Source organism: Hippopotamus amphibius, chromosome 5 (assembly GCF_030028045.1).
Source record: "Hippopotamus amphibius kiboko isolate mHipAmp2 chromosome 5, mHipAmp2.hap2, whole genome shotgun sequence".
Lineage (NCBI taxonomy): Eukaryota > Metazoa > Chordata > Mammalia > Artiodactyla > Hippopotamidae > Hippopotamus > Hippopotamus amphibius.
Window position 1 is genome coordinate 27,879,268 of NC_080190.1, and position 27,018 is coordinate 27,906,285.

At 51.3% G+C, this 27,018-nt stretch overlaps 2 protein-coding genes across 17 annotated transcripts in view; both read right to left on the reverse strand.

Annotated features, from left to right (window-relative positions):
* NFKB2 (nuclear factor kappa B subunit 2) lies at positions 1–7,977 on the reverse strand. 6 transcript variants are annotated; one of them, XM_057737154.1, is made up of 23 exons: positions 7,832–7,977; positions 6,458–6,550; positions 6,093–6,190; positions 5,935–5,975; positions 5,555–5,653; positions 5,324–5,475; positions 4,959–5,065; positions 4,712–4,870; positions 4,312–4,416; positions 4,098–4,183; positions 3,881–4,019; positions 3,514–3,642; positions 3,176–3,385; positions 2,955–3,096; positions 2,448–2,562; positions 2,142–2,355; positions 1,819–1,988; positions 1,603–1,705; positions 1,182–1,333; positions 982–1,051; positions 606–778; positions 381–492; positions 1–279 (listed from the first exon to the last, which is right to left on the reverse strand). In XM_057737154.1, exons 1-23 carry the CDS (start codon positions 7,960–7,962, stop codon positions 161–163), a joined length of 2,919 nt encoding a protein of 972 aa, XP_057593137.1. In that variant the 5' UTR covers positions 7,963–7,977; the 3' UTR covers positions 1–160. The 6 variants fall into 6 exon arrangements, with proteins under 6 accessions (XP_057593137.1, XP_057593136.1, XP_057593140.1 ...); XM_057737153.1 differs by having other exon boundaries at positions 1–282; XM_057737157.1 differs by having other exon boundaries at positions 1–282; positions 6,093–6,174; positions 7,832–7,931.
* A 5,886-nt stretch (positions 7,978–13,863) lies between these two features.
* Positions 13,864–27,018, reverse strand: part of GBF1 (golgi brefeldin A resistant guanine nucleotide exchange factor 1) — a 118,505-nt gene continuing 105,350 nt past the window's right edge. For 7 of the 11 annotated variants that reach the window (XM_057734879.1, XM_057734885.1, XM_057734880.1 and 4 more), the window contains 21 exons: positions 26,622–26,747; positions 26,271–26,353; positions 25,406–25,642; positions 25,034–25,127; positions 24,485–24,661; positions 24,089–24,153; positions 23,880–24,003; positions 23,610–23,681; positions 23,365–23,459; positions 22,977–23,130; positions 19,146–19,371; positions 18,468–18,628; positions 18,090–18,336; positions 17,763–17,968; positions 16,755–16,905; positions 16,518–16,648; positions 16,214–16,315; positions 15,814–15,927; positions 15,484–15,664; positions 15,203–15,331; positions 13,864–14,713 (listed from right to left, as the gene is read on the reverse strand). In XM_057734879.1, the coding sequence (XP_057590862.1) occupies positions 14,433–14,713; positions 15,203–15,331; positions 15,484–15,664; positions 15,814–15,927; positions 16,214–16,315; positions 16,518–16,648; positions 16,755–16,905; positions 17,763–17,968; positions 18,090–18,336; positions 18,468–18,628; positions 19,146–19,371; positions 22,977–23,130; positions 23,365–23,459; positions 23,610–23,681; positions 23,880–24,003; positions 24,089–24,153; positions 24,485–24,661; positions 25,034–25,127; positions 25,406–25,642; positions 26,271–26,353; positions 26,622–26,747 (3,156 nt within the window). In that variant the 3' untranslated portion in view covers positions 13,864–14,432. The remainder of the gene's footprint in view (positions 14,714–15,202; positions 15,332–15,483; positions 15,665–15,813; positions 15,928–16,213; positions 16,316–16,517; positions 16,649–16,754; positions 16,906–17,762; positions 17,969–18,089; positions 18,337–18,467; positions 18,629–19,145; positions 19,372–22,976; positions 23,131–23,364; positions 23,460–23,609; positions 23,682–23,879; positions 24,004–24,088; positions 24,154–24,484; positions 24,662–25,033; positions 25,128–25,405; positions 25,643–26,270; positions 26,354–26,621; positions 26,748–27,018) is intronic. The other 4 variants (XM_057734884.1, XM_057734881.1, XM_057734889.1 and 1 more) reach the window with 3 other exon arrangements.

Consider the following 27,018-nt stretch of genomic DNA (forward strand, 5'->3'; position numbering starts at 1 on the left):
TGCTGTAAGTTGGGGAGGAGGCCAGGTCCCCTCCCTTTCTCATGAGAATCTTTTATTTGCCCCAACTGAAGGGTGGGCATGGGGTGTTAAATAAGAACTGGAGTAGGTGGGGATACTGTACAGAGGGGCCCAGGAAGGGGGCTGGTGGGTGGGCAGCAGTTCAGTGCACCTGAGGCTGGGGGTGCCCATGGCAGAGTCCTGGTGGCTCAGGGGGTGGGCCCAGCTTCTCCGCTTCCTGTTCCACCGACTGGCTCCCGTATGCACTGTCCTCCTTCACCTCTGCTGGGGGAGTAGACGAGGGAGGAGCAAAGGGAAGAGTCAAGGCCTTAGGGCTCCCACCCTCCAAGCCCAGATCCACCGGTCAGCTAGGGCCCTTGTACCTGTGCTGGGCAGCTTTTCTCGGGTCTCAGGACCCCGCAGCAGCCTCACTCCCTCCTCCAGGCCCATGTCAGACAGGGCATCCAGCAGGCCTGCCAAGTCCCCACCAGCCAGCTGAGGAGAAGGACGAGGCATGAGATTTGAGTTATGGTTAGGGTGTGGGGTCCTCAAGGAAGCACCAGAGATATGACACTGGGGCACGGAACACAGGGCAGGGACTGACTGACCTTGTAACTGCGCAGGAGGCTGCCACTGGGCGAGGCTGTCTTTCGATATGTGTCCACCAGACTGCGTAGCCCCAGCCGTTCTGCTAGCTCTGCCCAGCTGCCCTGGGCTTCTGGCCCGTCTAGCAGATGCTCCAAGTTCTGTAGGACTGTATCCTCGAGTGGCATCTCTGGCCCTGAGGGGGACACACACATAAACATGTTAGTTACCCCCAGAGGTTGGCAAAAACATACACCTGAATACCACCTTTCTCACATGGTAACCTGATAGATAAGGAAGGTGGGGCCACTGGGGGCAACGGATGGAGGACAGGGATGGAGAAAGAGAGACCTCTGTGGTCAGCGGTCTGGGGTCTGGCAATGGGTGGGGAGATCTCACCTGCAGGGCTAGGCGGGGTCAGGGGGGGCGCCATGGTGTCCTGAGCAGCATTTAGCAGCAAGGTCTTCACCTGGGGAGACAGCCGCAGCCTTGACTACCTCCCATCACAGTCCTTAAGCCCAGGTACCAGATACTCAGGACCCCATCTATAAGCCCAGGTGCCCCAGCCCCTTGTACTTCTAGTCCCGGGCTGGCCTCACCTTGCTGCTGCGAGTGAGGTCAAGAGGTGTGTGGCCCCGGAAGCTGCCTCGGGTATCCCTCTCAGGGCTCTCAGAATCTGAGTCACTACCAGAGGTGGGGGGCGAAGGCAGTGAGCACAGGGGCTCCTCGTTCTCCGCATGGATGTCCGCACCTGGGGGATGGAGGGAGTCACGGGGAGGTACAACGGGAGCCCACATTAAGCACACAAAGTAGAGGGACTGGGAGGCATCCCCTTTCCTCCCCCCAGCCCTGTTTTTTTTTTTTTTTTGGTGCACGGGCTTAGTTGCTCTGTGGCATGTGGGATCTTCCTGGAGCAGGGATCGAACCTGTGTCCCCTGCATTGGCAGGCAGATTCTTAACCACTGCGCCACCTAGGAAGCCCCCCAGCCCTGTTTATATGCCTCTGAGGGTGAGACTGACCAGCTTTCAGAAGGAGGCGGGTGAGGGTTGGGGACCCCAGTCCAGCTGCCAGGTGTAGGGGTGTGTTTCCCGCAAAGGTACGGGCATTCACGTTGGCCCGGAGCTGTGGGGTGCAAAGGAGTGGTTGATCACAGCACCGACTGACTGGTTGTCCCTCCCCCAACACCTTCACCATCCCTAGTCCCTCAACAATCCTTCCGCAATCCTCAGTCCCACCTTGGTGACCAGATGGGTGACCAACCCCAGCTCCTCCATCTCTGTGGCTAGATGCAGGGCTGTTCGGCCGCCCTGCCGCTCTGCAGCCTCCACTTCAGCCCCGTTGTCCACCAGCAGATCCAGGCACTCGGGGCTTCGGGCACGGACCGCCAGGTGTACTGGGTACAGCCCTAGTGACACAGGATACTCAGCCTGCAGCCATGCCCCCAATGTGACCCCTTGACCAGCTGACCTCGATGCCTCATGTCCAACATAGGCACTCACCAGGTACCCTCCCTGGTCCCCACCCTTGCCCACTGGTCCAGATGAGGTGATGAACTCACCCTCGAAGTCCGGCATGTGCAACAGTTGGGACGTGGCGGGAACCCCACTCCGCAGCAGGGTGCGCAGCAGGTCAGGGGCGCTGGCACCTGCCCGGAGTGCGAGGTGCACTGCTGAGTCTCCATGCCGATCCAGCAGTGCTGGATCTGCGCCCACCTGCAGCAGGAAGCTCACCACGCTCGTCTGCCCTGTGATCACTGCCAGGTGCAGGGGCGTCTGGGGAGGCAGGCAGAGTGAGCCACACTTGCTTCTGGCCTAGACCCACCTGACTTCCCTTACCCCCCCCACCACCAATAGATGCCCCTCACCTGGTGCAGGTGGTTGGTGAGATTAACAACGCCGAGGTGCGGGGCGTGGTAGATGACGTGAGCTATCTGCTCAATCACGCTGGTCTGCCCGTGGATGATAGCCAAGTGCAGCGGCCTGGGGGTTGAGGAGAGAGACTCTGGCCTACCAAGCCCAGCAACTCAGCATCCTTTACTCTCAAAACCCCACCACCTTCACAGTCCCCCTCGCTGGGCCCTGTCCAGCCCAGACATCTCCAAGGACATCGCTGCACCTGAACTTAATCCTTGCAAGCACCTTTTGCGGTAAGTACGTGCTATTATTGTGCCCCTTTAACAGTTGACAAAACTGAAGTCTGCAGAGATTAGGTATCTTGAACAGAATTAGAGTATAGCGAGGCCACACTTGAAACCGAGCTGTCCAACTGCAGAGCCCTGGCTCTTTTTATGTTCTTTTCTCGCCCCGCACCCCACGACCTTCTACTGGCGCCAAGCCCGGGACCCCGCCCGCCCTCTCGCCCGCCCACCTACGTGTCTCCGTTCTCGTCCTGAGCCGTCAGCAGGTGGCGCTGTCCCGCCAGCAGCGAGCGCGCGTCCGCCGTGACGCCGTAGTCGAGCAAGGCTCGGGCGCTGCGCTGCGCCAGGCTAAACAGGCGCGCGTTGTATTCCCGGGCTGGGGGCGACAGGAGGTGTGGGCGTGCGCTACGTCCCCACCCGCAGCGTCCCGACCGCCCGGATTCCCGAGGCCATACCTCGATGCAGCAGCTCCGGGGCCTGCTGTTCGCGCTGGGGGGTCCCCAGGGGAGCGCTCGGCTCTGCTGCTTCCTCCCCAGCATCCACGCTAGGCGCCTCGGCGGCCATCTGCGCCCCGCCCCCGCCTCCCGGGTAGCAGCCCATTGGGGCCCCGCCTGACTGGTAGGGGCTGTAGGCCAAGGAGGAGGGGAAAAAGCCGAGGCTGCCACCTGTGGACACAGGCAGGACTGTGGGGAGGGGGCACCAGGAGGGCTCTCCCAGATTTCTTCCCCCACAATTTCTCTCCCCTTTACCCCTCCCTCCTCCATTCCCCTTCCTGCCACCAGCACCACCTCACCTCCTCCTCCAGCTCCTCCATAACCCCCAGCCGAGCCCCCAGAGCCTCCACCCATGTGGGAGCCACCCCCAAAGGGCTGGGAGAAGGTGGGCAAGGCTTTCCTCCGCTTCCGCTGCACCTCCTCCTTGTCTGGAGGTAAAGGGAAATGAGATGTTAAAACCCCAACTCACTCCCCACCTCAAGAGCCCTGTCCCATGTTTGGTAATGGCCTTTCCCCCAAAAGCCCTCAGGCTGGCTTTTAGGGCCACCTCTTTCTTGGACCTTCCCTACTCCTGATTTAACTCATGGGTCCCCTGATCTAGTTCTTGGGACCCTCCAGCCAAGCCCCCGCCCTCCAGCCCCCCTGGGATCTTCAGCCCAGCTCCACCTTCCACCAGAGGATAATAGGTGAACTGTTTGGAGTCAGAGACATCCCCTCCACGCTTGCGTTTCAGTTGCAGGAACACGGTTACAGGACGCTCAATCTTCATCTTGTGATAGGGAGGCGTCCGGAACACAATGGCATACTAGGGGGAAGGACATAAAGTGTGTCATTAAGGCCTTGGCCTAGTTTGGGCCCAGGCCCAGCCCTGGCCCTAGGGTACCTGTTTGTGAACATCTGTGGGAGAGAAGTCCCCAAAGGCCTGCCATCCATTCTCATCATCCTCGTAGAACCGAACCTCAATGTCATCTACAGGGGAAATTGAAGTTTGGCCACAGCTCCTAGTAGAAGTTCCAGGGCCATTTGTCCTAAAGCTATCCTAGTCCCCAAGCTTGATACCAAACATCCCTAGCTGCCAGCCTGGGCTCCAGCCTCACCTTTCTGCACCTTGTCACAAAGCAGATAAACCTCATCTCCACCCCGCACAGAGCCAGCTGTCTTGTCCATTCGAGAAATCTTCAGGTTGGAGGCTCCAGGAGACTCTATGGAGATGGGATATCAGTTACTTAAGATGACATAGTAGCCATGGGCCCAATTATGGAGCCAGGGGCTTTGTATCATCTGAACAACCCCAAGAGGTACCGAACTGCTAGTATCTTCATTTACTCAAGACAGAAGCCATATTCAGAGAGGAGAAATGACTTGCTCGAGATCACTCAGCTCATACATAGTGGGGCTAAGTTCAAACCCAGGCCTATCTGACTCCAGAGTTGGAGGTTGCCCTCCATGCTCCCTCTGGCACCCAGGCCCGGCACCCCAGGTGATCAGGATACTCACTGCTGTCATGGATGGGCTGGGAGATAACTGGCTTCAGGGGCAGAGAGAAGGAGCCGTCACTGGCTCGAAGGAAAGCAGAAAAGCGCAGCCGCACAATGCTCAGGTCCATCACCTTCTTTAGTTCCTTGGCCTCCTGCTCCAGCTCCCGACGCTCAGCCTCTGGGCAGCGGGCACATGTGTGACCCCTGGACGACTCCTCTACTCCTTCCATGACCACCTCCCATGACTCCCTCCATCACCCCCATACCCGTAAGGCCCTGGGGCCTGGAGCGAAGGCGCTGTCTCTGAAGTTTTTGTATCATAATCTCCATCATGTTCTTCTTGGTCACGTGCAGGACACCCAGGTTGTTAAATCTGGGTGGGGGAGGGGAGGAGTCAGAGGCCTTGTGGGCAGTTCTTTCCTCCTGGGGCATCCTCCCCACTGCCAGGGCTCAGCTCAGCCCTACTTCCTTTAGGAAGCTTTTCTAGTTTTCACTTGGGGCCTTGGGTTCTGGGGCCAACCAGAGTCTCTCCCCTTGGTCAGATGCTAAGCTCACAGAGGTGGGCTGGGATCTAGAACTGGCAAGCAATGAGGGGGCACGCCAGTGGGGACCAGGGGTAGGGGGCACCTACTGGGCAGTCATGTCCTTGGGCCCCACAGACACTGCGCAGACCCCCAGCTCCGAGCATTGCTTGCCCACCAGACTGTGGGCGTGAGCACGCGGTGGGTCACTGTGTGTTACCAGGTCCACCTCGATCTTGGCTGGTCCCTCGTAGTTACAGATCTGTGAGGGGTGAGGGCTGTCAGTAATGCCCACGAACACACTGTCCACTAGCCCACCCTCCAGCGCCATCCTGGCTCACCTTGACAGTGGGATAAGTCTTGCGGCCCTTCTCGCTGGAGGCACCTGGCAGTCCTCCATGGGAAGGGCCTTCACAGCCATATCGAAATCGGAAGCCTCGCTGAAGGTGCCAGGGCAGAGTGACATTGTGACCAGGAGAGACCCCGCCCCCCCCCGCCGCCCCCCCCACCCCCAGCCAGCCACATCCCCAGCCAGCAGCGACCACAATGACTGGATGTGTGTATCCTGAATGACAACCACACCGCTGTGATCAGCAGCGGCTGACCATCCCAGCCCGAACTGGGTCTGTGTCAGTTACCCTCCCTGTGGCCACCCTGCTATGACTACCCCATTTGCCCCCAAAGCTGAAGCCATTCCACACCATCCCTTCCACTCGCTCACCTGCTTAGGCTGTTCCACGATCACCAGGTAGGGGCCATCAGCTGGGGACACAGGGGCCTTGCTGAGCCAGGACCTCTGAGCCCATTTGCAAGGCAGAGGGCACATGCTCTTCCCTTCCCCACCCTCCAAGGCGAGGGGAGCTCAGGGGTCTTACTGACCTGCCTCCGGGGCCGGCTCTTTGGGCTCCACAATGGACGGGTTAAATCTGAAATCATCGTACTCAACGATGCCATCCAGACCCTGGTTTGGAGACAGACTGGGGTGGCAGCTGATTCTGGGCGGCCCCTGAGCCCTCCACCTCTCAGCTCTCTAAGCCCTCAGTAGTCACTCCCTCTCCTCCCCAGGCCCATAGGAAAGCTCCTAATGGAAGCAGTTTGCAGACAGACTGGCTGACAGTCAGGGTGAGGCAATCTGAGGACGTTACAGGTGCAGGGGAGTAGAGGGGACTCTAAAAGACAGGCAGGCAAGCAGACAGGCACAGGCGGGCAGCCAGCCGGCTTTGGGGCCAGGCAGCGTGACTCACTGGGTCGTAGCAACTGTCCATGTCTCTGGGCTAGGCCCGGCTCTGTCCGGTGGCTTCGGCCGGGTTCCGTTTCCCAGAGTTTCAGGCGCCCGCCTTAGGTGGGGAGGAGAGGCGAGGGTAGGGAGAGACAGATCAGGAGAGGAGTTGGGGGGAGAGCGGGGCCCCAATTTGGGGGAGGGTCCGATCTCCTCCAGCTACCCGTCCGGGTGTGGCGGGCAAGATCCGGTGGAGGGCGAAATCCGGAGCTGGGCTGGGCCGGGCCGGGGAAGGGGCAGGAAAGTTAGAACAGCTCAGGAAAGTCCCGAAAATACCAGGGGGAGGCGGGGCCGGAGGGGGCGGGCCTGGAAATGACGCCACAGGTCACGCCCCCGAGGCGGGAAGGGCGCGAGGTCTTCTCTTGGTTGGCCTGCGGGTGCCCGCAGCGTCCCAGCAAGCAGAGGGGCAGCCGGACCCCGGGAGGGCCCCGCGGGGTTGCGGGCCCCCTCCTCCCTCCAGGGCAGGCGCCTGGGACTGGAGGGTCTTTCAAGGCCCGGGGAGGCTCTTAGTCCGGGGCCAGGCCCGCCTCCCGCCCCCTTCCCCTCCCCCTCGTCCTGGAGCAACCTTGGGATTTTCTACCCCGAGGGAGGCCACGGCTGATTCACCCCGGGGGGTTTTGGGGGGACATTCCTGCTGTAGGAAGGCCTCCTCCCCGAAGGCCTGTAGGTGGGGGCTCTTCCCAGTGGGGGGCCCCGGGGTTCTGACCCGAGAACAGGTCTGTGGGGCCACGGGGCGGGGCGGGGGAAGGAAAGGTGTCTGCTCCTTGGGATGGGCTCCTCTATTCCCTCTCCCCGAAACATCTCAACAGCTGTTGATTCCCACACCGCACCTGCCTTGGGTGCCCACGCCCCGCGACTCAGTCCCATAGCCGTGTGTAATGCATGTATGTGTATGCATCAGAAGTGTACAAGTGTGTTTCGGCTCATGTGCTTGCGTGTGGTGTGTGCACGGTGTGAACATGCGTGTACAGATAAGTTTAAAGAAGCGTGTATGTCTGAGCATTGTATGGAAGGGCACTGGTGAACATATCTTTGCGTTTCTGCGTGAAGGGTATGGGTCCAGGCACCTGCGCACGGGTGAGTGTGATTTGCGTGTGCATGTGTGTGCGAGTCTGAGTGCATAGACGACCCCTGCGCACCCGCCGGCATACGTGTAGGTGTACGTACGGCCCGCGTCTTTGTACAAGGATATCGATTTGTATCCGCGTGTTTTGTTCGTGTGCGTGCTCTCCGTGAGTGTGCAGATGCCGCTCTTCAGCTCCCGGGCTCGGTCAGCTAAGGGCCTTCCTCCCGCCCTTCCCGGTGTCCCGCCACCCAGGGGTCTGACTCGGCCACTCACCGCGGCGGCGGCTCCGGTTCCGGATTCTCTCCCGGCCGGACCCACCTCGGACGGGTCGCGACACCTCTCCAGTCACCAGGACTCCAGCCGGGAAAGCCCCTTTTCCGCCCCCGGGAGGGGGGAATTCCCATGACGTTCCCGTGCGTCACTCGCCATGCCCTTTTTCATTGGCTGAAAGTTTAACTCCCGGACTCGCGCGACCAATCAGGAGTGGCTCAGGCGCGCCCCTTAGAGGAGAAACATTCGTGCAGCGCGCGAAACCGGAATGAGAATGACCCTCCATCAGGCGATAGCTCTGGCTTGGGGACCAGCCCGCTGCGAGATCCGCTGACCAAGTGCCATTCCCCAGCTGAGGGACCCGGCTCCGGTCCCCTCACCCACCCAGGCCTGTCCCAGGCGGCTGGCAGCCCCCGCTGCTGCTAGGCTTTATGCTGCGCCTAATACCTGGTCACCTCTGAAGTCGGGGAACCCCAAGGGGAAGCTGATGTGCCTCACCCCTCTGGTCCCCCGCCCGGAGCGGGGCCCCGCTGCCGGGAAGACTTAGGGGAAGAGGAAGGAAGTTGATGTTGCAGTTGGTTCCAGAGTGCCATCTGGTGGCCCCTCTGGAGCCGCAAAGAGACTCCGTAAGCCTCTCTTACTGTCTTCCCCTGGAAGAGGCAATATGGGACCTAAAACTTGTTCTGTAAGTGGCTGGTTAACAGCTGGCCGGACTTTCAGACCTGAGCTCAGGAGGTCTGTGCCGGGTAAGGGAAATGAGGTGTTTATCTGGGAGACTCAGGCCTTGCTCATTGATCACGGAGATTTGGAATATTAGAATGGAAAAGGTATCCAAAATTAATAGTTCAAACTTCCTCCGATGTAGGAAGTTGCCTTTTATACAGTCTCCAGTGTCCACTTCGGCACTTCTAGTGGCAGCAAGGCCAATACAGAATTTCACAAAGTACTGAACTCTGAGGCTGGACATTTCTGGTTGGTAGAATTTCTTTTTAGGAGGTGTCATGAGTAATCAGCATTCTTGGAGGCGTCCTCCCTTAGGCTCACCGAGGTAGAACACAGCCTGTTGTTTCAGATCTTACCTGCAACTTGCCCCAGACCTTAACAATGGAATTACAGGCCTGCAATAGCTCTGCATAAAGGGAGACTATTATGGCCCTTGATTTGGGCTATTTCCTGTTACTTCCCCCTCTTCATCTTGCCTGCAAATGGAATGTGCCAGATACTGTGTTAAGATAATTTAGTATAAATTCTTATTCATCCTGCCAGCAACACTAGGAGGTAAATATTATCTTTACTTTGCTGATAAAGAAATTAAGGCTCAGAGAGGTGAAGTAACACAACCAAATACACAGCTAGATAGGAGAGAGTGAGAATCAAACCCAGTCTCTTAGCTCTAGGACAAAGATTTTTCCCCTAAATTTGTATAAAACAAAGCAGGCCTTTCCACCTCATTGCGAGCCTCCAAATAATTTGTCAAAATCCAGGGATATTGTCTACTACATTCCCCTGGTAAATCAGACCCATAACCCTTAAATTAAAATGGAATGAGGGGTCTTCCTTGGTGGTCCAGTGGCTAAAACTCTGTGCTCCCAATGTAGGGGGCAGGGGTTGGATCCCTGGTCAGGGAACTGGATCCCACATGCATGCTGCAACTAAAGATCCCACACGCGGCAATGAAGATCGCACGTGCTGCAATTAAGACCTGGTGCAGCCAAATAAATAAATACTTTTTTAAAAATGGAATGAGGTTAGATTGGTATACTACAACTTAGTGAACCTGTGCTGGTTACCACTGATCACAACCGTCTTTTCAAAGTGCTCATAAACCAACAGCTGAACTCTTCCAGTCTCCACGTCTCTAAAAGCAATCCTAGGAGTTGAGCTATTTTAGTTATCAGATTCTGAGCTATAATTTATCTGAAGATTTAAAAAAGAAAAACCTTTACCACAGAAAACTTCAAACATATATAGTGGAGAAAATAGTATAATGCCTCCCCATATACTCATCAGTCAGCTCCAACAATTCCCAGTGTTGGCCTGGAGATTTTAACTGACTCAAAGTTTACTGTTAATTGCTACAGCCTCATCTATCTGGACTTAAGAAAACTTTTCATTGTTTGTTCCATTAATTTCCAACCTAATGACTACCTCTGTTTCTGTACCCAGCCTTAGCACTACTGCTGGCCCAGAACAGAGGCACCATAAATTCACACTATTCATTCACCAAGAAATAGGGAGGGCCTATTCTAGAAATCAATGTTCCTATTTGAAGACAAAAATCAAATGGTTGTATAATATGTCAGTCGATGTTAAGTGCCACAGAGAAAAATAAAGTAGGTAAGAGGATAGAGAGTAACAAGAGTTTTCTGTGTGGCAGTCAGGGGAGTCTTCTCTGATGAGGTAACATTTGAACAGTGACTTGAAAAAAGTGAGGGAGCGAGTTATGTGGATATCTGAGGGAAGAGCATTCCAGGTGGAGGGACGAGCAGTGTAAAGGTCTGATACAAATGCGTTTGGTATATTTGAGGACTAGGTAGGTGAGAAAAAGTAAGAACTTTGGATTTTATTCTGAATGAGATGGAAATCCATTTGAGGGTTTTGAGCAGTGGAGTGAAAATGATATGACGTTAAAAGCATCCATTTGGCTGCTGTGTGGAGAGTAAAGGGTATAGAGTATGGGACTAGAATGAAGGAGGGAGACCAGTAGTTCAATAGATGGTGGCTTAGACTTGGGTGGTAGTGGGTGAAGGCGGGAGATGTAGTCACATTCTAGATAGATTTGAGACAGAAGCAACAAGACTTGTTGAGGGATTGGGTGTGGGATGTGGGCGAGGTGTGGTATGAGAACCTGGAGGAGATGAGGGGTAGTTGTACATAAAGTCAGTGTAATGGATAGTATTTAGTTTCGATAGTGGACAACATCACCCCACAACTGAACGTAGAGAAAAGGAGTTGACAAGCACTGATCGCTGGGACATTCTGATGTTCAGCAGCTGTGGAGATGAGGAGGCGCCAAAAAAGGTAATTGAATAGGCATGGTCAGTGAGGCAGAGGAGAACCAAGAAGAACTAGGGTCTCAGAAGCCAGGTGAAGAAAATTTCAAGGAGGGGGTGATGAAGTATTTACTTGAACCAAAGTTCCTTCTCCTCAGCTGAAGCCCAGGGCTGAGTGGTTCTCGCTTTCTCACAGCCACTCGTCTCCCAAGCAGTGAGCTCTGAACACAGGTAAATACCCAAGGGCTCAAAAAGCCACATAGTTTGTTGTTCCTAGCATTTTGGGGGGGGGGTGGGGAAGTGTGTGTCCATTGTTACTAATTCTTTGATTCATCCTCCCTGATACTTTTTTTTTTTTCCGGCTGCTTGTGGGATTTTAGTTCCCTGACCAGGGATTGAACACATGCTCCCTGCAGTGGAAGCACAGAGTCCTAACCACTGGCCACCAGGGAATCCCTCTGATATCATTCTTTATTTTATTTTTATTTATTTATTTAATTTTGGCTGTGCTGGGTCTTCATTGCTGTGCGCGGGCTTCTCTAGTTGTGGTGTGTGGTCTCCAGAGCACGTGGGCTCAGTAGTTGTGGTGTGCTGGCTCTCTAGTTGTGGCTCGCAGGCTTAGTTGCCCCATGGCATGTGGGATCTTAGTCCCCCAACCAGGGATTGAACCCGCATCCCCTGCACTGGAAGGCAGACTCATAACCACTGGACCACCAGCAAATCCCCTCCCCACACCATATCAGTCTTATGTGCTCAGAAAATTTACACTTATTCTTGGTTATATTTGTCTTTTTCCTGTTTTTCTTTTATTGATGCATAGTTGATTTACAATGTTGTGTTAGTTTCATGTGTACAGCAAAGTGATTCAATATAGATATCTATGTAAATGTATATGTATCTTTTTCAGATTCTTTTCCATTATAGGTTATTACAAAATATTGACTATAGTTCCTTGTGCTATACAGTAGGTCCTTGTTATTGATCTATTTTATATATATTAGTGTGTATCTGTTAATCCCAAACTCCTTATTTATCCACCCCCCACCCCCACCCCGTTTCCAGTGAACTCTTGGCTCACTATGTAATTGTTTCTTCCGGTACTTAACCTTTTATTTCTCATGAGAAGCTACAGAAGCTACTACAGAAGCTATGTAGTTTTGGAGGGTTTCCACACCACCACCACCACGACTACTTTTGGGCTGAGGAAGTGTCATAGGAAAGACCATGGGGTTTAGACTGAGACAGACGGGTTTGAATCCCAGCTCCCTGATTTCTCAGGAATTTGGCCTCTCTGAACCTGTTGCCTCATCTGTAAGAGGAGTAAATACCTGTACAAGGTTGGGTAAACAGTGCACTTAATATTGACATATATTGGTGTTCCAACAATATCACTTCTCCATGTTAGAGTCTTAAAAGTAGTTTTCCTCTGGACTTTTTGAAACCTGCTATCCTAGAGTTCTTACAGGAGATTTCATTAAAGACCAGCATTTCCCTCCAGATTATTCTATTACTTTCCCACAAGTTTTGTCACTTCCATGTCATCAGCCATTCTTTGTTGGTCAGAATCAAGACCTGAATATTAGTTCTTCTTGTAGTTTCCTTTGCCTGACAGAAAACACTGTCAACAATACAGGTCACATATGTGTCAGCTGATCTTTCTGTAACAGAATGAGACTTCCGACAGATGTTTTTCTCTGCTTGCCAGTGGGGAGGGGTTCAGTTTGCAATCTCTCCAGCTTCTTTCCTAATATTTGCAGACTGAGGGATACAGACTGTTCATATTCCTTTGTTCATAGGATGGCCTTCAGATTTCTACACAATAGTCAATGTTTCCCCCATAGGGAAACACAGAAGCTTCTGGAGGCAGAGCTGTGGGGCTCAGAAGGGAGAATAGAGATGTTATAGCTGAAGCCAATGGCCCTAGTGTCCACCTGATTGTAGCTTCAGGCTTTTCTGCACTCATACAGAAAAGTGCAGATAAGGAGTGCAGCCTTATTCCTAACTTCCCCAGGGACAAGGCTTCTATTTAGTGTGGAAAGCAGGCATGGTCTGCACTACTTGCAGAAGAGGGAGAAACTAGTGTAGGAGGTGCAGGACTCATGTCAGTGTTGTTCCACATCAGGCTGTTTCCATTTCCAACATACCCAAGGGAGGCACTTGCAGATGTCCAGACCCAAAAACTTCCACATGGTTGTGCTGAGCAAAGAGACGCTGAGGTGCTGAATGATCAGATAGACAGCTGGGCCCAATGACGAGGTGAGTGCCCCTAATTCTCTATGAGGAAGGCCAGCTGGCAGTACAGTAGGATACCACTCTCTGCCCTTTGGGGGAAGGGACCACGGTGGAGGAGGAAGCCAAGATGATGATGTTTCACTTGGGAAAACTTAATAGCATTCTGCATCCCATCCACAGCACCTCATTCCTGCAGGGGCCACACTGCCTGCCCCATGCACACTCCCATTTGTCTTACCCTGATGCAAAGGGAAAGAAGGGGAGGGGTTCCCCAATCATACTTCAGTAACTGGGGTGGATGGAGGCTGTGGGATGGGAAGAAATGTTCCCTCTTCAATTCTGGGTCAAAATGAATGCCCTGTCTCCAGAAACACATAATCACAGCTATGGGCAAGACAGCCTCCCACCCCCTATGCCCCATGGGCTCCTCTGTGCTCCTGGACTATGAGGCACATCTGAGGGAAGACTTCTGAATAACTACAGTTCCACTCTGGTTCATCTTCCCTTTGACCCCAGCGTAGGCTTGTCACAGTTATATCTCTGTTGGAGCAATTAGGGAAGAGGACAACTGCCAACCCCTAGCACATCCCTGGTGACAAGGGAGCACTGCTGTGATGGTGGTGGTGGTGGGGCCGCAGCAGTGGTGAAGGAATCCTGATCATGACCTGGAGTCTGGCTGGCTGGTGGCCAGGGGCCCATGTGGGCCAGACTGTTGGTAGGCTCAGCCTCATTTCTGTTCATGTGAGAACATGTGATGCCCAAACATGGTGCCCACAAGCTCAAGAAGGAAACTAGAGGGAAAGGCAATGATGTTGGTACTAAGACATTTATTACATCATAAAAAGTCCACTGTTGTCCTGTTTTTCCATATGTACATGCTCCTGTGGGCAGTCCCTCTGTCCAGCCCCACCTGCCCACCTTCTATGGAGCCAATCAAATCTCCAAACTGACCAACTAATTAGTAAAAGAGGAAGAACTAGAGGAGGTGGCCCAGGGCTGATGGAGTGGGACTGGGAGAGGGAAACAAAGTGCAGAGTGGTTGGCTTGGCTCTCAATGCCTGACCACAGGCAGGAGGGGCACAAGGGCAGGCACTGCAGGGTTGGTACAGTAATGCCTCCCCAGAGCTGCCAGGCTGTAGGTGATACCTGAGTGTGCTCTCAGGTTGGACTCCCAGGAATGGAGAGCAGAGGAGGAAGGTCCCACAAACTGATGTGGGTCCCAGGAGGGGCTATAAAAGTTCTTTTTCAGGTCCCCATCCAAGTAGCGGTGATAGCAGCTTGGGCTGGGACCGAAGAGTGTGCGGCCGCCTGGGACAGCTGAGAGGAGGCCTGGGACAGCCTGGTAGGAAGTACTGGTCCTGATCGCTGAAGGGCCTGCCTTAATTGACCTCAGAAGTGGGCATGGAGTCTGTGGGGCGGGGTGTGGCCAGCAGGGGCACAGGTGAGGTGGCCTCGATGAGAGCAGGGTTGAGGATGATGGGCAGAGTCATGGGGGGCACGCCCACCTGCAGTGGGGAGGCCAAGGGCTGCAGGATCAGTGGGGGCTGAGCCAGGGGTGGAGGCCCATCCGGGGTAGGGCTCAGCCTGCTGGGGCTGGATGCCACTGGTGATCCAGAGGAGCCGCTGTTGGGAGGTCGGGGGCCCTCGGGCTTCTCAAAGTCTAGAGGGAAAGCAAGGTGGCTGCAGTCAGAGTCCCTCACGTTCTGCAGCTGGTTTACCAAACTTCCGCTCCTCCCCATTCCTGTGAGCCAAATGACTCCTCTCAGTCTACACAGTTGAGAGTCTCTGCTTGAAACATATTCCAGTGTCCAGCTACTTTATATCTACCCTTTACCTCCTTTGCTGTACCTCCAGTAGGTTAATTTTTGGTCTGGTCTTTACTAGAATCCCTGAAGGGCAACCTCTGCATATTCATTCCAAGTCCCTGATCCAGCCTTCTCTGAAGCCTGAAAAGCCCAGGCAACTAGCTCATTATACCTGACCTGGGCCTGCCATTCCCCATAAGGAGATCAGGTGAACAGGATTTTCTGGTTCTTTCCTTTCCCTGGCTCACAGCCCATGCTCAGCAGTAATCTCAAAGTACCCGGGGCCTCCTCTTAGGCCATGACTTCCTGATTGACATCCAGCAAGCTCGCTCAGAGGGACTCACCACAGGTCCCCAGCTCAGAGGGCATCTCTGGGGGAGGTGGATGGCCAGGTGTCCTGGTGTCACCAGCAGCAGGAGTCAGGTGGGCTGAGGCCAGAGGTTTGGGGGTATGAGGCTCCATGGGCACAGGGTCTGAGGAGGGTAGAGAATCCAGACAGCGGATCTCAGTGCTTTCTTGCAAGTAGAGTCCTTGGCTACCCACTAGACTTCCCACCCACCCAGGGCACAGAGAACTAATTATTAGCTCTAGACTCTCTTTGATGAAGTTGGTCAGAGCCCCCTACCCTGGATGACAGTCTGCTTGAAGAGCTCATCTCGTAGGTGGGGCAGGAAACAGTCAATGCGCTCCCAGGTGATCTCCCAGAGGGCTGAGGGACTGCCTCCTCGGGCATCTGCACTGTGGAATATCTCTGCGGTGTCCATCACCAGGAGCATGTTCTTCAGAGACTCAGGGATGGCCTCTGACTGCAGGTGGCAGTGGGGTCATGAGAATGGGAAAGAGGGCATGGGGGAATATGGTAAGGAGGAGACAGCCACTGAGGGGGAAACAGCAAGTCTTCCTAGAAGCTGGGAGAGGAAGTAGGCAGCGGGAGTTGGGCTGAGGCAGAACGTACCAGTAAGTCACTGGAGCCTGCGTGCATGTACTTGTCCATGAAGTCCAGGATGGTCAGCCAGAGGGCCGCAAAGGTAGAGAGTGACAGCAGTGGAGATAGGTGCTGCAGGAAGACCTATGGACCCCCCCCAGCTCCTTTCAGCCGAGAGTAGGGTAGGAACCTTCTGCACCCATCTCCAAGGGTGGGAGGCAAGCCTGCCCTATCTTGCATGGGAATCCTGGATCAGAGACTCCTCTGAATTCCAAAATCCTCCCAAGTGCCTGGGTCCTGCTGAATCTCCACAGCTGGAGGTCCTAAGCACCTACATTATATCCCTAGGCCCTACCAGAAGCCTTGGCTTCCCTGCTTGTGAAGAGGCAGGTATGGGGAGAGTGGGTGGGTGTCGGGTGGTGAGCAGTACCTTAGAGAGCAGGGTAGAAGCCCTCATCCGGGTCTCCTCCATCCCGCCCACATCTGCAGGGCTGATGTTTTCCAACAGCTTGGTCAGTAAAGGAAACAGCACCTGGTGGGTAAGGAGCCAACATTTCCCTAGCAAGGTCAGGTGGAAGCCTTGCCCACCTGACCCTGGGCTGGGGTGGATGGTACAGAGCAGGAGGGAAGGTATGATATAAGCTGAGGATTAACATTAGGGGCACTTCCAGCTGCTTCGCTCTCCTTGTCTTTAGGATTTTGCACTTTACCTTAAGACCAGAGGGAAATCCTACCTTGTTAAAACAGGACTCCCATTCCAGGGCATCTAACTTTTGCAGATCATGTACCAGTAGTGCTCGCTGTAGATAGGTCAGTGCCTGCATCCGCACCTGGCGCCGGGCATCACAGCACAGGCAGGCAATGCCTGAGAACGAGAACAGGCTCAAGATCCTTCAAGCATCCTGATCCTGATACTGCCCAAGCGCCAGCTCCACCTCTGCCCCTGCCCTGCCTGCTCCCCTGAGATTTACCCTGCAGTAAAGGGCACCAGCAGTGGGCCCAGAGGGTGCGTGAATCTGCTTCGATCTTCCGGCCTCCTGTCTCCAGGTGGCGCTGCTCCTCTGCCCATGAGCTGTAGATGGACGCTGCCCTTGTGTGCAGGGTGTGCATCAGGTCTAGCAACTAGGGTCACAGGAGGGGCAGGACATGAATGGGGTTAGGTCTGGTGGACGCCCCTCCCCACCAGCCCACTCCCACTGTCCCTGAGTCCTTAAGGGAGCCCCTAGTACCGATCACACCATGCTCCACCCCTCTCACCATTTCCCTCTCCTCAACTTTATGAGCTGGTTGTTGTAGTCCTGACCAGTGTTTTCCAAAGATGGGTATTATTCCTAGTAGTGGGGACTTGAGGTGTGTGGACTAAGTATTTAATAACACAATTACACAGTGAGATAGGTACTTTCTTTTCACTTCTTTTTCACACTTTCTGATGACAGATAAACATCTTGTTAATCTCATTTTAAAAACAGCAAACCTCAGGCTCAGAGGCTTTGATTGGCAATAGTCTGGCCAGATTTAATAATTTTTTGTTTTTGTCATTTTTCTAAGGTTATTCTATTTGAAGCAATTAATTTTCCATTTAATGATATAAAGCCTGCTCTTAAAATGAATTTTGTATGTCTTGAATAGACAACAGAATAACTCTGGAAGGATAAACAAGAAACTGGTGGCAGTCGTTGCCTCTGGTAAGGGGAACTTAGCAGCTGGGGACAGAAATGGAATGGAACTTTTACCTACTTACATTTTGTAACTTTGTACTATGTGCATTTGAATTACTTATTTAAAGAATAAACTATAATTTGAAAATCAAGCAAAGACTATTAGGTGGTCTTGGATAGGGGAACACTGTTGGGGGAGCTAGCTGAGGACTTGGGCTGGAAAACTGGCCCTTCCTCTCAGCCCTAGCTGTCCCTGGCCCCACCAAGACTCCCAATGTCAGGTGCAGGGAGAGGAGAGGAAATAAAGGGTGCCATACTTACGTCCTGACTGACCTGTAAAGACACCGTATGGTAGCTGGCAGGCACACCTTCATCCTCATCATCATCACTATGCCCGCCCCGAGTGGCATGTTGGCTGGAGGTTCGAGGCCGCCGAAGCACTGAGCCTTCCTTGGATTTCTTCTTGAAGCGGTTCCCTTTGCTGTCATATTTGTGACTCTTGCCACGTTTCTCCTGGGACTTGCACCCTGAGCAGGGCCAGACCCAGGTCACATTTCCATATCCACGCACAGATGGCCTGCCTTTTCCTCCCTTTCCCCTGTAATTTACGTGGCTACTCCCCACCTGCCCCTTCATCAGGTGACCCACCGCCATTCAGACTGGCCTCCACAAAGATGCGGAGAGTCTTGACACAGAGCTCAAAGTTGTCGGGTGTGATGTGGGCAGCGTCACGCACGATGAAGGACAGTGACTCCACACACTTGAGCAGGGACTTGGTGTCATGCGGCCCGAGGTCCAGCCCCACTGTTAGGCTGTACTGATTGACCAGGGGTGAAGGACCTGGCCGGCTGGGCCCAGGCCCTGGCTTGGAGTTATCGATGTCATCCTTTCCCACCTGTAAAGTACAGAGGAGCTGAGAATCCAGGCCTGACCCTGATCTTCCCCTAGTTGCCCTCTCAGAGGACCAGCAGTCTTTCCCACAGGACAAGAAGGGAAGACTCACCCGCTACCCGTATGCTCACTCACCACTAACCAACCGCTGTTAACCACATCAGCATCTGTGGCTGATCGGTGAATCTTGCCAGGCCTGCCATGGTCAGTGTAGACCTCTGAGTCGGAAGTGTACCCTCGGTCCAGGCTCACATCATTTTGATGGTAGGATGGGAGTTCACTGTCTGATTGGGCCCCTGAGCCAGCAGGGAGAGGGGCAGAGTCAGGGTGGGGATGGGGACACTGGGATGAGGGATAGTTTCAGCTCTTAGAAGAAAGGTACTGAAGCCTGGCCTCTCTTTTCTCTTGGTCTGGATTAGTTTCAGCCCTGTCACCAGAGGGCTGAAGGATGGCCTGGAGAGCTTCTCTCTTGACCAAATGGGGCAGCCAGGCTAATTTGGGCTCCTGATGGCACCTAGTAGCAGCTGTTGGGGAGGGAGGTGGCAGTGAGAACAGAGTTTCTGAGAAAACAGTCCTCAGGACAGTAAGAAGCCTGGTTTCGTAGCCTTCTCCATTGCCTACTTGCCTTTATGCTGTTTTATCTGTGGGTACTGGGGAGAGGCCAGTGGGCATAGGAGGCTCTGGAAGCAGATGGCAGAAGCCAGGGGTATTTAATCTGCTGAACACAACAATCTATGTTTTGTTTTCCTGTCTCAACCACTGGGGCCATAATTGTTTATCTGCCAGTGTGGGTCTCTCTGGGAAAGGGCTTACCAGCATCAGGTGCATCAGCCCTGGCTGTGGCCTGCAGGGCAGCTGGAGGCTTTACACCTGAGCCAATGCACTCCAGCAGCGTGAAGAGGGTGGCCCAGTCATCACCTGAGTGGATGTTGGCTGCGTTGGTCTTAAGGAGTTCATGGAGCCCATAGGCTACCTGGTGACTGACTCGGGACAACACGCTGGGCTTCATCAGTAGCAAAATACGCAGGGAGAGCAGTACCTGGGCGGAAGTGGGGAGCAGGAAGTGGAAAGTGGGCACACACAGCGTCTTGTCTAGCCTCCTTCCCCACCAGTCTCCTTAGGCCAGTAAGGACAGTTTAGCTAACACCCAATTTAGGGTACTCTGTGGACAGATGGCCAGGGGCTAGGGATGAGGGCAACAAACAGGCAGGTGTGCTTATAAAAGGGCAGCACGAGGGATCCTGTCGTGTTGGAACTATTCAGCATCTTGGCTAGTGGCGGATACAAAAACCTACACAAGTGATTAAACTGTGTAGAACTTAATACAAGTAAAACTAGAGAAGTCTGAATAAGGTTAATGAATTGAATGAATGTCAGTGCCCTGGTTATGATACTATACTATACTTCTGCATAATGCTACCACTGGGGTAAAACGGGTAAAGTGTATAGACAAGCCCCCAACTTATGATGATTTGACTTATTCGATTTCTTTTGACTTTACAATGGTACAAATGTGATATACATTCAGTAGAAACCATACTAGAGTTTTGATTTTTTCCAGGGCTAATGATACGGGGTACAATACTCTCTTGTGATACTGGGCAGTGGCAAGGAGCCACACCTCCCAGTCAGCCATGCCACTGTCAGGGTAAACAACTGATGCACTTACATTCTGTACCCACACAACCATTCTGTTTGCCACTTTCAGTACAGGATTCAATAAATTATCTGAGATATCCAACACTTTATTATAAAATAGACTGCATACGAATCTGTAATTATCTCAATTGTAAAAGTTTATTTTTTAAAAAACTGAAAAAAAGAAAATACCAGGTAACATTATGCAAAACTATAGTATAGTATCATAACCAGGATACTGACAATGATATAATTCTCTAATCTTACTGAGATTTCCCCAGTTTTACTCATATGTGTATTAAGTTCTACACAATTTAATCACTTGTGTAGGTTTGTGTATCCACCACTAGCCAAGATGCTGAATAGTTTCAACACCACAGGATCCCTTGTGTTGCCCTTTTATAACCATACCTGCCTCTTTCTTGCCCCCATCTCTAGCCCCTGGCCATCTGTCCACAACTTCTAAAACTCTGTCAATTCAAAAATGTAACATAATGGAGAAATAGGTCATCCCATAAAGCAAGCAGTATGGTACTTACTGCTATCGGTAACTGTTCCTTTTCTGCTCAATAATGTGTCTTGGAAAACTGTGGATTAAGTTACAGATGACTCTAGCTCATTCTTTATAACTGCTGTTCATACTTTGGGATACTACTGAAGACTATTTAAAGCATTTACAATTTTCACCACTACAAAGAATGCTGCCAAGAATGTTCTGATACATGCCTGGGTGCTTCTGTAGGGCAGAAACTGAGATGTATAACTGCATCTATAGTTTTTTTTTTTAATAAATTTATTTTTAAAAATTTAACATAAATGGAATTATATAGTATATAACCTTTTGGGATTGGCTTTTTTCACTTAGCATAATTCCTTGGAGAGTCATCCAAGTTGATGCATGTATCAATAGTTTGTTGCTTTTAATTGCCGAATAGTATTCCATGGTATGTTATGTACTACATTTTATGTTAAAAATCATCTGGGCTGATTCTAGTTTTTGGCTACTACAAATAAAGCTTCTGTGAACATTCATGTATAGGTTTTTATAAAAGTAAGCTTTCATTTCTCTGGGATAAGTGCCCAACGGTGCAACTGCTGGACTGTGCTGTAACTGCATGTTTAGTTTTATAAGAAACTGTTCTATCATTTTACATTCCCACCAGCAATTTATGAGTGACCCACATCCTTGTCTGCATTTGGTATTATCACTATTTTTCACTTTAGCCATTCTGACAGTATGTAGTGGTATCTCATTGTGGTTTTAATTTGCATTTCCCTGTTGGTTAATGATGCTGAACATCACTTAAGCTTCTTCATGTACTTATCTGCCACCTGTATATCTGCTTCATATCTTTCACCCATTTTCTAACTGGTCTGTTTTTTTTTTTTTTTTTTTCACTGTTATGTTTTGAGTTCTTTTATATTTTAGATATTAGTCTTTTTTCAGATATTTGATTTGCAAACACACACTCCTTGTCTTTACATCATTTTCACACTGGGCTCTCAGAGTAGAATTTTTAATATTGATGAAGTCTAATTTATCAGTTTTTCCTTTTGTAGATTGTATTTTTGGTGTCAAGTCTAAGAACTCTTTGCCTAGCTCCCAAAGATACCCTCCTATATTTCTTTCTAAAGGTTTCACAGTCTTCCATTTAGAATTTACTAAATTCTACGATTCCGAGTTGATTTTTCTATAAGGTATGAGGCTTAGGTCAAGGTTCATTTGTGCTCATCCTCCCACAGATTTAAACTGCTCCAGCAATTAAAAAGACTACCCTTCCTCCACTGAATTGTTTTGGCACCTTTGTCAAAAAATTAGGCATTTTTGTGTGGGTCTATTTCTGGGTTCTCCTGTTACATTGATCCATGTGTCTGTCCCTCCAAAAATACCACAGTGTTGATTACTGTAGCTATATAGTAAGCCTGAAGTCAGATGGAGTGATTCCTCCCACCTTTTTTCTCAAAATGTTCAGCTATTCTAGGGCCTGTACTTTTCCATCTAAATTTTAGAATAAGCTTGTCTATGTCTACAAAAAAACCTTGCTGGGATTTTCATAGGAGCTGCATTAAACTTACAGATTGATTAAGGGAGAAATGAAGTCTTCACTACATTGAGCCTCCCAATCCACGTATATGGTATGCCTCTGCATTTATATGGGACTTCTTTGATACCTTTCATTAGCATTTTATAATTTTCAGCATACAGATCCTATACGTGTTTTGTTACATGTATAGCTAGGTATTTGATTTCATTTGGAGCACTTGTAAATGGTTTCATTTTCTATATGTTCATTGTTAATATAAAGAAATGTGATTAATTTTTGTGTATTGATTTTTTTTTAATAAATTTATTTATTTAATTTATTTATTGGCTGTGTTGGGTCTTCGTTGCTGCACACAGGCTTTCTCTAGTTGCTGAGAGCGGGGGCTACTCTTCACTGTGGTGCGCAGGTTCCTCATTGTAGTGGCCTCTCTTGTGGAGCACAGGCCCCAGGCGCATGGGCTTCACTAGCTGTGGCGCACGGGCTCAGTTGCTCCATGGCATGTGGAATCTTCCCAGGGCAGGGCTCGAACCCATGTCCCCTGCATTGGCAGGCGGATTCTTTACCACTGCGCCACCTAGGAAGTCCTGTGTATTGATCTTATATCCTGTACCTTGCTGAACTCATTATTTCTATGTTGGTTGTCTTTTATAAATTGGGTGAAGAGATCTCAGGAGGGTCCTAAGCATGAGAGCCAGGAAATCAGGTACAGGGCTAGGATTGCCACAAGGCAGCAGCCCTCCAGCCCTACTGAGCAGAGGTGCTGAATACCAGCTTCATGCTTGAGGCCATTCCAAACTAACTCCCAATGCCACCTGTTAGACTCTGCCAGCCCTGTAGCACGTCACTGGGCTCACGCTACAGGGTACTAAGTGAACTCTTTGTCTCAGGCCATATCCATAACTGATCCTGTGGCTTTAGTCCACTGTATACCTTCCTGCCCTCCCAGCTGCACTCTGCTTACCTGGCCACTGATCTCTTCTCTCCGGAGTAGCCGAATGGCTAGGCGCAGCAGCCCCACCACTGCCCGCTCCACAAGGAAGCAGAAGTCCTGTGCCTGGACACATAGGTGGTACAGATGGTCTCGAACAGTCTGCCACACACAGCCCACACGGTCCCTGAGAAACGTTAAGGGATGAGGATAGTCTCAGCTATAGAGGCCAGTGGGCAATAAGCCTCCTTTTCTGATTGAGGCTAGGCCTAAGCAAGCAGATATAATGAGCAAGCTTCTCCTCCACTGCCTATAGCTTCATGTGCTTCTCATCCTTAGAGCCCACTCTGCAAGATTACTCCAGGCTTCCATCCCTTTGGCACAAGCCCAGTGTGAGGCCTGCCTAAAGACTGCCTTCTACCTGTTCTCTAGCACAATCCTCAGCAGCATCTCCAGACAGAAAGCAGCATCCTCTTCATCATAGGTCTCTTCATCTGGTGTCACTGAGACCAGAGCCTGGAGGAGAATAATAGCAGGAGAGTAGGCACAGAAAAGAAGCCAGTGACTAGCCCAGCTCTGACAGAAATTGAGGCATACATCACTATCCCTGTTTCCCCTCCCAGACACAGCCAGCCTTTTCATCCCTCTTTCCTCTTCACTCTGTACCTTCATGAGCTCCTGTAGTGACTCCAACTGGAGGAATTTGCTTTCTGTGATCATCTTTTCTGGGTCACATTGCTAGAGGGGGCACAAGAGAGGGGTTATTGATAAGGACTAGAGGGAAGAGAATGTTCCCAAGAAGCCAGGGAGAGAGGGCAGAAGGAGTCAGCTCTGGTAACAAACCCTAGATGACCCTATTCTTCAGTTCATAGGACAGTGTCTATCTAGTAGAGAAGGGTCTAGGCTTGTTCACCACGGGTAGGCAGGGGCAGTTACCTTGATACAATCCAAGGCCATTCTCTTGGCCTCTTGGTTCTCAGTGGATGGGCCCCGCACGCTAGACTGCTCATTACCACTTAGTGTCAGCCAGCTCACGAAGCTCAGCACTGTCGACTCTCCTCTGTAGAAAGAGAGTACAAGCTCTAGTGAGCTCCAGAGTTCTAATCCTCCCTCCCCAAGGTCTCCAGACTCTGATTTGCCCTCACCGGTTTGATGGTGTCTCTTCCCGTTGTAGAGAGATCTTGCCATTGGGATCCACAAAATCTTCTACCTGGAAAATCAGGTCAAGAATAATTTCTTTCCACGTGTCCCTTGCATTTCCTGCTCCTTCATGCAAAGTTTTCTGGCTTTCTTCCTGTTGCCCTCTGCCCTACACTATTGACTGGGCCCCCTCCAATTAGTGACTAGCAATGACTTCTACCAGCCTTCCTTTATAGCCATCCCCATGGCCGAAGATCTGTAGTCTTACATTTGAGGCATTCCTGGTAAGTTTCAGCATGCATCAGGCCTAGTGCTACCCTCAACCAGTTCTATATACAGACAGTACATAATCTTGGAGCTCTTGCCTTGTTATTATTAATTAGTCTCCTACCAAGAATTACCTCCACCATAGCCTTGGGTAGCAGCTGGGCTCGGAAGAGCTGTAGCATGGCCTCCATGATATTCTTCCAACCCTCCCGCAGGATGTCACCATGACGATGGGCCAAATGGAATACCGTCTTGGCTGCAATGTGGGCTTTAGGGTTGCTTCCAAACACAGTGGGCAGGTTCTCAATAGACTGGAAAGGAAGATGAGAAGAGGCTTAGGGCCTGGCAAATGTCTTGAAAGGAGATTCTCTTAGGCGTCTACCTATGGTTTCTGAGGGTCCTTCTGCTAGTTCTGCTTCAATTCCCCATAATACTGGTGGGAAGGGCTAACCTGGCTTAGGTCTTCTCCACTATTGCATCTCCTCTCTCATTCCCAACATATGAGGTAATGCTATTCTCATCCTAGGGTGTGTCAGACAGAAATGGCTGAAGCTCTACTGTAGTCCAGGGGGAGTGAGAAGAATATGCTGAGGGAAATCAGCTCCACAGATAAGGGTAGATCTATGGCTAAAAGAGAGGTCTTCCTTTGGAACTCCAAATACATAGTTCTTTCCCCTGCTCACCTCACTGCTGAGAGCTGTGAATTTGCATAGAGAGATGATGAGATTGTCGAACACATCACTGAGGCCATAGTGGGCAGAGATCATGGCGCATTTCCTGTAACAACACATACCAGATATAGTCACTGAAAGGCCAGGCAGACCTTCTAAGTCCCTAAGGAGGCTTGCTTGGGATTCTTCACTAATCAGTCTCAGGAAGAAACCTTTCACTCTTCAGTCTAAGACTGAGCTTTCCCAAGCTTTAGCCTTCCTCCAAAAACTCAGAAGGAACCCCATTCTAAGGAAAAGAAGAGTAGGAGTCAGAGAGGCATGGAGGCAACCAAGCTAACTGAGAGAGGTGGAAGGAGATCAAGACCAAAGTCAAACCCTGGCTACCTGAAGCCTGAGATGGCTTTTTGGATGATTGTCTCTTCAAGGCTTTTGTCAAAGACATAAGAAAGAGCAGCGATGGTGGGGCCCCAGGTCATGGTGAAGAGGTCAAGATCATAGCTGCCAGCAGGCACACGTAGGAATATGCCCTCTGGGGTGGCACCTCGATGAAGCAGCACATTCCATACATAATTCTCCCGAACCAAGCCTGTCTGCTCCTCAGGCATCACAATTTCCTCATTCCTGTCAGGATAACAAAAGGAGTAGGTGCACTGCTCTAAACCTGACTGGGTACAAACTAAGACAAGGGGTTTTGCCCATTACCAGCGCTTTCCATCGATGAGAGGTCATCAAAATTGCAGCTCAGTGGTCTGCTTCCCTCCCCACCAGTGGCACCAGGGAGAAAGAAAGGAAGCATTCCATAATCTCCAAGCCCTGTCTCTAAGTGGGCCTTTAGTTCTATAGTAAGATCTCATATTCTTTCTGGGTATGAGAGGATGAACAATTCTACCTTTTCTAATTTACAGTAAACACCTAAGTGTCCCAAACCTCACCCTCTAGCATCCATCTTGGGTTCTCTACTAGCTCCATAATACATCTTGCGAGCTAGACAGGAAAACCCAGCTGCTCTGGGTTCAGAAAATGGGGCGATGACACTCCACTTATCAGGGGCAATTTGGATCCTGGCTCAGGGTATTAAAGTTCCAGTACTGTTCAGGCTTCTTTAAGGAATAAATGAGTTAGGGGAGAGGGGGATGCCCAGATAAATTACGATGCTAAATCCAGGGCATATGAGTCACTGCAGTCTGGAAAAGGAAGCAGTGTGCTTCTCCTTAATAGAGATGCTACACCATTCTCTACACATACTCACTTGATGGCATGGTACATGTCCTCCAGGATGTCTTGCTCAAAGTCCTTGCCTCCATTCACACCTTTTAGATTTTTGCGAAACTCCTAGAGACAGGGCAATAAACTTGACCCTCCATGTGTCAATGCTGACGCCCCACTCAAGGAACTCCTGGGTCTGTGGTAAACAGGACTTAGGAAACAGTAAGTGAAAGAATCCACTTCCCTACCCCAGTTCCTCTTCTGGATTGGCCAGCCCTCCCTGACTCCCTTGGACAGAACCTTGTCCATTGTGCTCACTGGAAATCCCATGTCCTTCCTGCTACCTCCAAAGCTGTGCTGCAATTGCTCCGCCATGGCTGGGATCCAATCTTACCTCCAGGGTCATGGGTGCATTCTGTTTGCGAACGTTGTGGTTGTGCTGGTCAGTATTAAGCATGATGACAGCATAGGCCAGGGCAAAGCACGCATCGCTATTGGCAAATGGGGAGCCATTACAATTCTGAAAAAGCAAAGACCCCACCTATGTCAATGCCCTTCTCTGGTCCAATCAAACCCTCACTACCAACCCACTGGTCAATGCTGATACAGAGGGAAGGTACCAGCCAGAAAGAGGCCCACCTCTTGCCAACTCCTTGATGGAAGCTGGCCCCTCTATGGGAAAGCTCATTGACGTTGCTCTCAGCCTTCGTAGGAGATAGCAACTGGGTCATTCAGTTGAAGCCATAGACACCCTTAGTCAAATTAATTTGGGATGCTGGGCTTAGCCCCTG